This window comes from Oncorhynchus masou, chromosome 24 (genome assembly GCF_036934945.1).
Source record: "Oncorhynchus masou masou isolate Uvic2021 chromosome 24, UVic_Omas_1.1, whole genome shotgun sequence".
NCBI classification, from domain to species: domain Eukaryota; kingdom Metazoa; phylum Chordata; class Actinopteri; order Salmoniformes; family Salmonidae; genus Oncorhynchus; species Oncorhynchus masou.
This window is the reverse complement of record NC_088235.1, coordinates 68,201,232-68,215,036: the sequence shown is the minus strand read 5'-3', so window position 1 is coordinate 68,215,036 and position 13,805 is coordinate 68,201,232. Positions and strand designations below refer to the sequence as shown.

General features: G+C 42.9%; 1 protein-coding gene across 1 annotated transcript in view; it reads left to right on the top strand.

The window, feature by feature from the left end:
* The window catches only part of LOC135512524 (adhesion G-protein coupled receptor D2), a 149,783-nt gene that overhangs the window by 30,205 nt on the left and 105,773 nt on the right, over window positions 1–13,805 (top strand). The window contains exons 10-14 of the mRNA XM_064934632.1: window positions 8,631–8,774; window positions 10,607–10,712; window positions 11,019–11,130; window positions 11,978–12,033; window positions 12,190–12,316. Coding sequence (XP_064790704.1) covers window positions 8,631–8,774; window positions 10,607–10,712; window positions 11,019–11,130; window positions 11,978–12,033; window positions 12,190–12,316 — 545 coding nt within the window. The remainder of the gene's footprint in view (window positions 1–8,630; window positions 8,775–10,606; window positions 10,713–11,018; window positions 11,131–11,977; window positions 12,034–12,189; window positions 12,317–13,805) is intronic.

Genomic DNA, 13,805 nt, shown 5'->3' with positions numbered 1-13,805 from the left:
GGAGAGAGAGGGGAGAAAGAGGTCAGAGCACAGGGTAGGGCAGTGTGAGCAGAACCAGCGGTGTCGTTTGACTTAGCAAACGAGGATCGGATGTCGTCGACCTTCTTTTCAAAATGGTTGACGAAGTCATCTGCAGAGAGGGAGGAGGGGGAGGGGGAGGAGGATTCAGGAGGGAAGAGAAGGTGGCAAAGAGCTTCCTAGGGTTAGAGGCAGATGCTTGGAATTTAGAGTGGTAGAAAGTGGCTTTAGCAGCAGAGACAGAGGAGGAAAATGTAGAGAGGAGGGAGTGAAAGGATGCCAGGTCCGCAGGGAGGCGAGTTTTCCTCCATTTCCGCTCGGCTGCCCGGAGCCCTGTTCTGTGAGCTCGCAATGAGTCGTCGAGCCACGGAGCGGGAGGGGAGGACCAAGCCGGCCTGGAGGATAGGGGACATAGAGAGTCAAAGGATGCAGAAAGGGAAGAGAGGAGGGTTGAGGAGGCAGAATCAGGAGATAGGTTGGAGAAGGTTTGAGCAGAGGGAAGAGATGATAGGATGGAAGAGGAGAGAGTAGCGGGGGAGAGAGAGCGAAGGTTGGGACGGCGCGATACCATCCGAGTAGGGGCAGTGTGGGAAGTGTTGGATGAGAGCGAGAGGGAAAAGGATACAAGGTAGTGGTCGGAGACTTGGAGGGAGTTGCAATGAGGTTAGTGGAAGAACAGCATCTAGTAAAGATGAGGTCGAGCGTATTGCCTGCCTTGTGAGTAGGGGGGAAGGTAAGGGGTGAGGTCAAAAGAGGAGAGGAGTGGAAAGAAGGAGGCAGAGAGGAATGAGTCAAAGGTAGACGTGGGGTGGTTAAAGTCGCCCAGGACTGTGAGAGGTGAGCCATCTTCAGGAAAGGAGCTTATCAAGGCATCAAGCTCATTGATGAACTCTCCGAGGGAACCTGGAGGGCGATAAATGATAAGGATGTTAAGCTTGAAAGGGCTGGTAACTGTGACAGCATGGAATTCAAAGTAGGCGATAGACAGATGGGTAAGGGGAGAAAGAGAGAATGACCACTTGGGAGAGATGAGGATCCCGGTGCCACCACCCCGCTGACCAGAAGCTCTCGGGGTGTGCGAGAACACGTGGGCGGACGAAGAGAGAGCAGTAGGAGTAGCAGTGTTATCTGTGGTGATCCATGTTTCTGTCAGTGCCAAGAAGTCGAGGGACTGGAGGGAGGCATAGGCTGAGATGAACTCTGCCTTGTTGGCCGCAGATCGGCAGTTCCAGAGGCTACCGGAGACCTGGAACTCCACGTGGGTCGTGCGCGCTGGGACCACCAGATTAGGGTGGCCGCGGCCACGCGGTGTGGAGCGTTTGTATGGTCTGTGCAGAGAGGAGAGAACAGGGATAGATAGACACATAGTTGACAGGCTACAGAAGAGGCTACGCTAATGCAAAGGAGATTGGAATGACAAGTGGACTACACGTCTCGAATGTTCAGAAAGTTAAGCTTACGTAGCAAGAATCTTATTGACTAAAATGATTGAAAGGATACAGTACTGCTGGAGTAGGCTAGCTGGCAGTGGCTGCGTTGTTGACTTTGTAGGCTAGCTGGCAGTGGCTGCGTTGTTGACACTACACTAATCAAGTCGTTCCGTTGAGTGTAATAGTTTCTACAGTGCTGCTATTCGGGGGCTAGCTGGCTAGCTAGCAGTGTTGTTTACTTTACATTACGTTAAAAGAACGACAATAGCTGGCTAGCTAACCTAGAAAATCGCTCTAGACTACACAATTGTCTTTGAAACAAAGACGGCTATGTAGCTAGCTAGCTACGATCAAACAAATCAAACCGTTGTACTGTAATGAAGTGAAATGAAAATGTGATACTACCTGTGGAGCGAAGCGGAATGTTGACCGGGTAGTTGAAGTTCTATTCGGTAGACGTTGGCTAGCTGTTGGCTAGCTAGCTAGCAGTATCTCCTACGTTAAGGACGACAAATAGCTGGCTAGCTAACCTCGGTAAATTAAGATAATCACTCTAAGTCTACACACTCTAAACTACACAATTATCTTGGATACGAAGACAGCAAAGACAACTATGTAGCTAGCTAACACTACACTAATCAAGTCGTTCAGTTGAGTGTAATAGTTTCTACAGTGCTGGTAGACGGTGGACGATAGCTAGCTGCTGGGCAGATAGCCATTAGATCACAGAAATAGGCTGCACTTGACCATTGCACTTGAATCATTCCCATGGTGAATGGCTAGGCCTGCTACGCTATGAAAATAGACACTATGGCCGAGACATTGATATTATCGGCCGCAATTGATATGGTGAAAACAATGTGTGGGGAGGCGGAGGCACAGAAACTCACATCAATACCTTGTCAGAGAAGACTGCTGAATGAGTAATTTATTATATTGCTAGCAATCAATTCAAATCAAATCTTATTCAAGAGGAAACTGACTGAACGACTCAAAACTCCCCAGCTTATGCTCTCCAAATGGACGTTAGCTGTGAGGGCCGAGATGCCCATGTATTGTCTTTTGTTTGCTATACATGTATGCCATTCATGAGGACATATTGTTCTGTCTCACGATTCTCGAGCATGGAAGGGATGTTCAGTGTGCTGCGTGCCTATATTGACGAAATACAGATTCCATGGGGTTGAATGGTGGGCTTTTGCACAGATGTGACTCCAACTATAGCGGGACGGCGGGCAGGCCTCTGCACTCTAGTTATGAATGTGTCTCCCTCTGCCATATGGACACATTGTATGATACCGAGAGCAACTGGCAGCAAAAGAGCTGAGCACAGAACTCTACAGCAGGTAAGCACAGATATACAGCGGGAAGAGAGAGTATGTGAACCCTTTCTAATGACCTGGGTTTCTGCAAAAAAAGAAACGTCTTCCCACTGTCAACTGCGTTTATTTTCAGCAAACTTAACATGTGTAAACATTTGTATGAACATAACAAGATTCAACAACTGAGACATAAACTGAACAAGTTCTGCAGACATGTGACAAACAGAAATTGAATAATGTGTCCCTCAACAAAGGAGGGGGTGGTCAAAATCAAAGTAACTGTATCTGGTGTGGCCACCGGCTGCATTATGTACTGCAGTGCATCTCCTCATGGACTGCACCAGATGTTACTCAACTCCTCCACCAAGGCACCTGCAAGTTCCCGGACATTTCTGGGGGAATAGTCCTAGCCCTCACCCTCCGATCCAACAGGTCCCAGACGTTTGTTTAAATTATGTTTAATGTTTAAATTATGTATTCAATATAGACAAGAAAAATACAATAATGTGTGTGTTATTAGTTTAAGCACACTGTGTTTGTTTATTGTTGTGACTTAGATGAAGATCAGTTCAAATTGTATGGTGTGGTAAGTTCCTCAAATCCATCAAATGAATCCCGGAACATATTCCAGTCTGTGCTAGCAAAACAGTCCTGTAGCTTAGCATCCACTTCGGACCACTTCCACATTGGGCGCATCATTGGTACTTCCTGTTTGATTTTTTGCTTGTAAGCAGGAATCAGGATGATAGTATTATTTGGCAGAATTGCCAAATGGTGGGTGGGTGACGGAGAGATTTGCATGTGTTTCTGTGTGTGGAGTCATGGTGATCTAGAGTTTTTTTTATTCTAGTTGCACAGGTGACATGCTTGAAGAAATGAGGTAAGATGGATATCAGTTTCCCTGCATTAAAATCACCAGCCACTAGGAGCGCCACTTCTGGATGAGCATTTTCCTATTTGCGTTTGGCCCTTTACAGCTCATTTAGTGAGGTCTTAGTGCCAGCGTCAGTTTGTGTTGGTAAATAGACAGCTATGGAAAGTATAGATAAACTCTCTTGACACGTACCAACACATGGGTGTGATCATTCTATTGTGGTCCTTAGGGTTGCAAAGTGTCGTAAACTTGCTGGTAAATTACCGGAATATTTCCATGGGAAGTTAAGCCCTGGAATTTGGGGAATTTTTCTTAAATTCATCAAAAAGTTAGCTTATAACAGTGAACCTTTTTTGTGGGATACACATGAGGCAATTCTAGGTCTTGTGGCATATTTTGGTTAAACTATCCACGATTCAATGGTATTGCAACCATCTGCATGCACAGTGCATTCTTCCATCACATGTGCAGTGCACACTTCCATCACATGCACAGCTGATTCTCAAGAAAATGCACACTAACATGCTGGCCAGGCCGGACACGTCGCGTACGCGAGCAAGCAAAATACATTTAGAAATCCATGTAATTAAATTATTTCACCCACACTGCTCGCGCGCGCCAACGAGCGTCTTTGATGCCAAGGGCTAAAATAGAACTCCTTTCTATTTATGACGCAGATCACGCTGAAAGTCCTGCATCTCCCATTTCCTCATTAGTTTATAGAAGCAGGTACCCACGTGCCATCTCCTCATTGGTTATACCCACGTGGGTGATTGAAAGACAAACAGTTTTGCCGGTCATCGTGGTAGTACTATGAAAGTTTAGATGCCAATCACCGTATAAGTTCAAAGATGAAAAAGCCTGGAAGGAGGAGAGATGACGAGAAACGATTCGGTTGGCCGTTTTATGTGTGGATTAATTGTAAGAGTAGAGGTCCTTGTGCATTTCAGGTAAAATAACAACTCAATGTTTATATCCCAGGACATCTTAGCTAGCAAAAGCAAGCTAGCTAAATAGGACAAATTAGCTAGCAAATGCAAGCTAACTAGCTAAATTGCCATACATGTTTAATGTTTTTCGACCTGTCCCCAAATGAATGTCATTGGTTCAGAGTTTGTTTTGATATTTTAACCTGTGTGTCGTGATCGCGTTTGGTGTAGGGGGACAAAATAAATGTATGCACGATAGAGCACGATGGCGCACGCGCGCATCCGGTTTGGGTTCCGTGTAATGAGATGCTATTGAGCCCACACTACTACACTGTCTGAGCCAAGGACTACATGCTTTCTGGTAAGTTTTAATTACAATACTGGGTGGGGTGAATATATTTTATATGACATTTTATATGTTTTTGTTTAAATCATTTCTAAAGTAACAATTTCTGCTAGTTAGTTTTTGTTACCATGTGGGTTTTAGCTTGCTTGAGCCTAACTGAGGAGTGTTAATTCACCTGTTTACATACATGTTTCATTTTAAAACATGTATCTTAGTGCTTAGCTATTTATCTGTACATGGAATTGTGTTTGTTTTTTTAACAATTTTTTTCCTAGTCTTTACAGGAATGTCACAGGCACTAACTGATGTGTGGAGACATTTCACTGCGGCTAATGTAGAAGGAAAAACTGTGTACATTTGCAAATACTGTGCCAAATCATATGTGAAGAATGCATCAATGATGCAGAATCATCTGGCCAAGTGCATAAAGTTCCCTCAGCACTCACAACAAGCAACCTCTGAAAAAAGACCCTCTACTTTTATTTGAGGTGATAATGCTGAATCAGACACCTTATTGATAGCAACAGCTCATGGTCCTCCTGGAATCAGAAGTTTTTTTGACTCAATGGAGGAACGTAGTCAGAGAAATGCTGATGAATGTCTTGCTCGGGTTGTGTATGCAACTGGTTCACCTCTGATAAACTACATCATCTCCACCCCTCAAACCAGTATTCCACAAGAGCACAGACACAAGGGACAACAGACACACCGGTCTCTACATTGCAGATAAGCTGAAGGCAGCCATCAATGACCTTGGACCACAGAAGGTATTTGCAGCGGTGACAGACAATCCTGGAAACACGAAGGCTGCTTGGTCTATTGGAGGAGTCCTTCCCTCACATCACACCCATTGGCTGTGCTGCTTATGCATTGAATATGCTCCTCAAGGACATCATGGCACTGAAAACAATAGATACACTCTACAAGAAAGCCAAGGAAATGGTTAGGTATGTGAAGGGTCATCAAGTTATAGCAGCAATCTACCTCACCAAGCGAAGTGAGAAGAATAAGAGCACCACATTGAAGCTGCCAAGCAACACTCATTGGGGTGGTGTTGTCATCATGTTTGACAGTCTCCTGGAGGGGAAGGAGTCTCTTCAGGAAATGGTCATGTATAGTGGGGCAAAAAGTATTTAGTCATACCCTTAAGTTCTCCCACTTAAAAAGATGAGAGGCCTTGTAATTTTCATCAAAGGTACACTTCAACTATGACAGACAAAATTAGAAAAAAAAATCCAGAAAATCACATTGTAGGATTTTAAATTTATTTATTTGCAAATTATGGTGGAAAATAAGTATTTGGTCAATAACAAAAGTTTATCTCAATACTTTGTTATATACCCTTTGTTGGCAATGACAGATGTCAAACGTTTTCTGTAAGTCTTCACAAGGTTTTCACACACTGTTGCTGGTATTTTGGCCCATTCCTCCATGCAGATCTCCTCTAGAGCAGTGATGTTTTGGGGCAACAAGGACTTTCAACTCCCTCCAAAGATTTTCTATAGGGTTGAGATCTAGAGACTGGCTAGGCCACTCCAGGACCTTGAAATGCTTCTTACGAAGCCACTCCTTCATTGCCCGGGCGGTGTGTTTGGGATCATTGTCATGCTGAAAGACCCAACCACGTTTCATCTTCAATGCCCTTGCTGATGGAAGGAGGTTTTCACTCAAAATCTCACGATACATGGCCCCATTCATTCTTTCCTTTACACGGATCAGTCGTCCTGGTCCCTTTGCAGAAAAACAGCCCCAAAGCATGATGTTTCCACCCCCATGCTTCACAGTAGGTATGGTGTTCTTTGGATGCACCTCAGCATTCTTTGTCATCCAAACATGACGAGTTGAGTTTTTACCAAAAAGTTATACTTTGGTTTCATCTGACCATATCACATTCTCCCAATCTTCTTCTGGATCATCCAAATGCTCTCTAGCAAACTTCAGACGGGCCTGGACATGTACTGGCTTAAGCAGGGGGACACGTCTGGCACTGCAGGATTTGAGTCCCTGGCGGCGTAGTGTGTTACTGATGGTAGGATTTGTTACTTTGGTCCCAGCTCTCTGCAGGTCATTCACAAGGTGCCCCTGTGTGGTTCTGGGATTTTTGCTCACCGTTCTTGTGATAATTTTGACCCCACGTGGTGAGATCTTGCGTGGAGCCCCAGATTGGGGGAGATTATCAGTGGTCTTGTATGTCTTCCATTTCCTAATAATTGCTCCCACAGTTGATTTCTTCAAACCAAGCTGCTTACCTATTGCAGATTCAGTCTTCCCAGCCTGGTGCAGGTCTACAATTTTGTTTCTGGTGTCCTTTGACAGCTCTTTGGTCTTGGCCATAGTGGAGTTTGGAGTGTGACTGCTTGAGGTTGTGGACAGGTGTCTTTTATACTGATAACAAGTTCAAACAGGTGCCATTAATACAGGTAACGAGTGGAGGACGGAGGAGCCTCTTAAAGAAGAAGTTACAGGTCTGTGAGAGCCAGAAATCTTGCTTGTTTGTAGGTGACCAAATACTTATTTGATTTTCTGGATTTTTTTCTCTCCATTTTGTCTGTCATAGTTGAAGTGTACCTATGATGAAAATTACAGGCCTCTCTCATCAAGTGGGAGAACTTGCACAATTGGTGGCTGACTGTATGTCACAGTTTGCCGATAAGGACAGCCCCATCAAGAGGATCCTCCTGTATGATGTATTTTGGGAGAAAGTGGTAAGCAGCCTGAAACTCCTGAAACCTATAGCAGTAGCCATTGCACAGATTGAGGGAGACAATGCCATCCTGTCTGATGTTCACTCTGCTTGTTGAAGTATGAGAAGAAATCCATACTGCCCTTCCCCCTTCACTGTTGCTCCAAGCAGAGGAAACCGCTGTTCTGAAATACATCAAAAAGCGTGAAGACTTCTGCCTGAAGCCCATACACGCCGCAGCGTACATGTTGGACCCCAAGTATGCTGGCAAGAGCATCCTGTCTGATGCAGAGATCAACAAGGCCTATGGTGTCATCACTACCGTGTCTCGCCACCTTGTTCTGGATGAGGGCAAGGTTCTTGGCAGTCTGGCGAAGTACACTTCCAAGCAACGTGACACCCAGAATGCATTGTATAATGTCAACAAACATGGTGCAACACATAGCTGGCAAATAGCTTAGCCTTATCTCATCGTAATCAGTACAACCTTCAAAAAAGTATTTTACACACATCATAGGTGTCCATTAAAATCTATGCAATTATCGGAAAGTATTATTTTTCACCAGTACTGTGAATAAAACTGTTAATACTTTATGCTCCATACATACATACTGAATGCTACAGTAGAAACGTCAAAACGATAGAATACCTCATGAAGCTGGAGAGAATGCCAAAAGTTTGCAAAGCTGTCATGAAGGCAAAGGGTGGCTACTTTGAAGAATCTAAAATAGATTTTGAGTCGTTTTAACAGTTTTTTTGGTTACAGCATGAGTCCATATGTGTTATTTCGTAGTTTTCATATTTTCTTCAATGTAGAAAATAGTACAAATAAAGAATAACCCTTGAACGAGTAGGTGTGTCCAAACTTTTGACTGGTACTGTATATTTTTGATACCTCAAATAGCTAAATTATCCTTGGTATGATCATCTTAAAACAATTCCATATTTTAGCACGAGTCCAATTTGTCTGTGATGTTCCTGCATTACTTTATAGGAGTCCACTTTCCCTGTATGTCCTTTGTTCCCAGATGTGCACGTGGAGGCACGGAAGCTGTCCCAGATGAGCTGCAGCTGTGTGTTTAAACCGTCAGTGTTTGGCGGCCACAGTAGAGGTAGTGGCCAGGACGAGCTGCTCATCCCCGACACGGAGGTCCAGAGACTACATGACTTGGGTAACACTCATTCATGCGGATGAACACACACACGGACACTCACACTAAGGTTTAACTCTAGAACCACTAGAGAACGTTGCCTATAGCCTATTTTTGTTTCCCTTACAATAAAAACATTACAGTGTAATCCATTTGATCAACTTTATTTGTAGATTTGATTAGTAATAGTTATAGTAATTAATAAAGTCCAGTTACAGCTTCTTTTGACAAAGTAGAAGTTAAAACTATAATAATAATATAACCAACCAGGTACACAGGTGAAATTATTTGGCATATTCCTAAACAAAAGCATCAGTGCATGAACAATTGTGAAGGATGAATTGCATTAATTAATATTTGTGGAAATACTGTATATTCATGACAAGATATAAGAACACGCATTTTTTGATTGTATCGGACACTTGCGTGCCTTTTCGCATGAATCAATCTCGTCTTCTCTTTATGCTTTGTTTCCAAAGTCAGCACACAGCTTCGAGGCTTTGTGTGAGCAAGCCCCACAAACAAATCGGTTACACTGCACACAGTTTTCATGGGCCTTGTTTTGTGTGCCCCTGCTGCAGGTGTCGCATAACCTCTCTGTAGCGGTTGTGTGGCATGGTCTCTCCCAAAACAAGTCCACCCTAAAACTATCAGAACAAAATTCCTCTACATCCATGCTCTTTCCGCGTGCAATAAATGCTTACAGTTCATCATTAGACATGTCCCACGTACTGTTTCCTTTTTTGTGCACATGAGCAACAGTACAATCTCTGATGCACTGCGACATCTGCATGTCACATAAACTCATCACTCTTTTCTACCCAAACCGTGCCATCCCTCCCAGACTCCTGTCTCACCGTGGCAGTTGGGATCACCATCTCAGTTGGCTCTGTTCTGGTTTTTCTGCGGCGAGACTCAAGATCAGAATCAGATGAAGACTCTTCATCAGCAAGGTCGATTTCAAGCTCAATATCTGATCCTCCATCAGGCTCCAAATCTAAATTCTGCAGTATTTTCAGTGCTGTCAAAACGTGAAAGAGAATGGTAATCAAACCCGCATGTCTTGCGGTCAAATTAATAACGTGAGTGCCAACGCTGATAAATAGGCATAACACAAACTCGTTATTACACTATTGTTGTTCTAAATGAAACCAACCTCTTCACCCTCATCATTCAGTTAGGCCTTATTTAAATCAGATTGTGAAGTAACTTGCACAATGATTGCCCATTCCATCCATTTTCATTCATTCTGTGGGCTGGCATCGTTTGCTTCGCTGTATAGAGTCAAGGATATGTTTAGCGTTATTCTAAAGGCCTACTGCAACATGTAACATGTTTTTATTTCCCTTACAATACATTTGATTAGTAATAGAGTTATAGTAAATAAAAGAGTCCCATAACAGCTTATTTTTACAAAGTAAAAGTTTACATACAACTGCCCCAAAACATCACTGCTCTAGAGGAGATCTGCATGGAGGAATGGGCCAAAATACCAGCAACAGTGTGTGAAAGCTAGGCTACAGCGAATGTAATTTTCACTAGACCGTATTAACCCCATAATATTTTACTAGTCGGCCAACAATGCTTCAAAGGCTTGTTAAAACTAGGCTACATCAATGAAATAGTGTGGTGACTTCAAGAGTACTTTGAGTTGGTTAAATTGCGACAAATACAACAAGATATCGTTAGATTAATGTGTATATTTCTCCATTTATAGTGGTATAATCATGTCAGATTTTCTTTCACTGGTCTCCCGGTTTGAACAAGAATAGTGGAAGACTCATTTAACTAACACTTGCATCAGTGTTGTATTTTATGATGACGTTTATTTTATCACTCATTTTGTTTGGCAGGTCACAAGGAAGTGATGGTCATCCATACGTACTACAGCCATCTCATGGAGATCCAGTCTAGGATGGAGCAGGACACTTCTCCAGAAGACCAGAGTGAAAACACAGGGTCTGGTTTCCTTAAACCTCCAATTTGACCTAGTAGAGAATGTCATCCAATACAATGAATGACCATGCTTTGACATAATTATGGTAAACGTTTCAAAACCTCCAGATCTTTTGGGGAATTAAAATGCTACACCAACATACAGCATGGAGAATTCAAAGGGAATACATTACTGGATTATATCTGAATTACACTTTACACTTCAAGTAGTCTGATCTTAATCGGATAAGATCTGATTTTGGTTGCCAACAAGCTCACATGAAAGGAAAGGCCTAAAGGTTACATCTACTCTATTATTGCTCTCCGCAGTGTCCTCCCTGGTCGCCTGGCCACTGCAGTCATCTCAGCCACGGTTCGAGACCCCTCCAAGGCCCAGAACATCCCAGTGGCCATCCACTATACTTTGTCCTCCTCGCACGTGGTAAGATCAATGGCTGCATCCCAAATGGCACTCTATTTACTTTATAGTGCACCCTATTACCTTTAGAGTCCTATGTGCCCATGTCAAAATTACTGCTCTATAGGGAATAGGGTGCCATTTGGGACATACACATTACTATATATGAAGGGGATAAAGCCCACTGCTACACACTAGATTACTGCCTGCATCCTGATTCACACTATAGTGCCAACCTGAACCATAGAGTACTTACTGGCTTGGATATTTTCATTTCACATTGTCCTTTCCAACTCTGCTCCAGCAACTACGGTGATGAGTAATCAGGCCAGCCAGTGCGGCTTGGCTTGGTTCGGCTTAGTAGTGTGAAATGTTATGTCCTGCAACAACAACAAAAATATTCCCTGCAATTCTTATGATGAAACGAATTCCAATCTGTACAATATGTTACGATTTTGTAAGAGCTTAAGTATGGGTGTGTGGTGTAACGTTGATGTGTATATATTGTGTCTAGTGGGTGGTTCTCCTCCTACAATTTTTCTTAGGTGAGGTTGCCAGATTCTCAAGAACCCCAGAATCTTTGGGTTTCACTAACAAATGGTGCAATTCAATGGTCATTTTTACAGTGGTTGGAGGTGGTTGGGAACAGGGTGAAGTAATGGTTGAGGGAAACATAACGTTGTTATAGAAACTCTACAATACAGTACATGTCATTGATTTGACATCTATTCACAAAGTAAAGAGTTGGCCCAGGTCTTTCTAGTAAGTTCCCTGGCCCAATTCCGTTTTGCTTTTGGCGTGTCCTGTCAAAGGGTGCGAGGAGAGAGACTGAGAGAGAAAGAGGGTGAGAAACATCTGTTTCTTGTTCTAGGTGGAGTATTCGCAGCGAGTCACGCCTGTTTGCGTGTTTTGGAATTTCACCCTAATGTAAGTATGACCACACAGTGCAGCTAAGTCAGACGTCCCTAGAGTACATGTCAGTAGCGATAAGTCATAACATAACGTTGCGTAGTGTTTGTATGTGTGTGTGTGTGCGTGCGTGCGTGTTTGTGTCATATTGATTTCTGGGTTTTTGTGCCACAGGACTGGGAATTCTAATGGCTGGTCAAGTGAAGGTTGCAGGGTGACTCACACGAGCTCTGATGTCACTTCCTGCTATTGTAACCACACCACCAACTTCGCCGTCCTGATGAATTACATGGAGTCCAAGGTAATGAATAGCATGGTCGTTCCACCAATTACGTGCCATTTGAGTAGTGTAACTTGGTGAGGGGAAAAAAAACAACATTTTAACATTCTGTCATAAAGAGTACGTTCAACTTTATAAAAAACATGTTTTACCATCTCAAGAGGTTAATTAAAAATTTTAAATAGTGCGGAACTGCCAAATAAAGTAACAGGGTTGACTGTAACAATATTGACCGTAACAGTGTTGAAGATGTCATCTTAAATCAGCCATAAATCACCTTTTGAAATGCAGAATGGAAGCTTGTTGTGTGAATCAGGGAAGGGCAATTGAATGCAAGCTTCACAGTATTTTTGTTATTGTTAAAACATTTCTAGCCTGTCGCTCTATGGGTAATAGGGTTGATGTGTTACGCTCAACCCACTTTTCCACCACAAAACACCAGAAAATTGTCAAAAAGAGTAGAACCAGCTCGCCTGCTTTTACACTGTGATTTGACTATGAGATGTTCAATGTTTCTTTAGAAAAACATATATTTTAAAAGGAACAGTTTCAGTTCAATTTATGTAACAGGGTTGACTTTTTTTTGTTCTCTTGAAATTAATCTCTAATTACATCAAATACACTGAACAAAAATGGAAACGTAACCTGTAAAGTGTTGGTCCCATGTTTCATGAGCTGAAATAAAAAATCCCTAAAATGTTTCATACGTACAAGAAAGCTTATTTCTTTCAACTATTTCTCTAAAATGTTGTTTATATCCTTGTTAGTGAGCATTTCTCCTTTGCCAAAATATCCATCCACCTGACAGGTGTGGTATATCACGAAGCTGGTTAAACAGCATGATCATTACACAGTTGCACCTTGTGCTGGGTACAATAAAAGGCCACATTAAAACGTGCTGTTTTGTCGAACAACACAATGCCATAGATGTTAGACGTTTTGAGAGAGCGTGCCGTTGGCATGCTGACTGCAAGAATGTCCACCAGAGCTGTTGCCAGATAATTGAATGGTAATTTTAATATCATAAACTGCCTCCAACGTGGTTTTAGGGAATTTGGCTGTACGTCCAAGCGGCCTCAAAACCACAAAACACGTGTAGCCACGCCAGCCCAGGACCTCTTCTTCACTTGTGGAATCGTCTGAGGGTGGGTGCAGAGGGGGTGCTGAGGAGTATTTCTCTCTGTAATAAAGCCCTTTTGTGGGGAAAAACTCATTCTGATTGGCTGGGCCTGGCTCCCCAGTGGGTGGGCCTGGCTGCCAAGTGGGTGGACCTATGCCCACCCATGGCTGCACCCCTGCCCAGTCATGTGAAATCCATAGATTAGGCACTGATGAATTTATTTAAATTGACTGATTTCAATATATGAACTGTAACTCTGGAAAATCTTTGAAATGGTTGCGTGTTGCATTTATATTTTTGTTCAGTATAAATAATAATCTTCAGAAATGACTTCGTCAAAGCAACAACATACACTACAGTACCAGTCAAAAGTTTGGACACACCTACTCA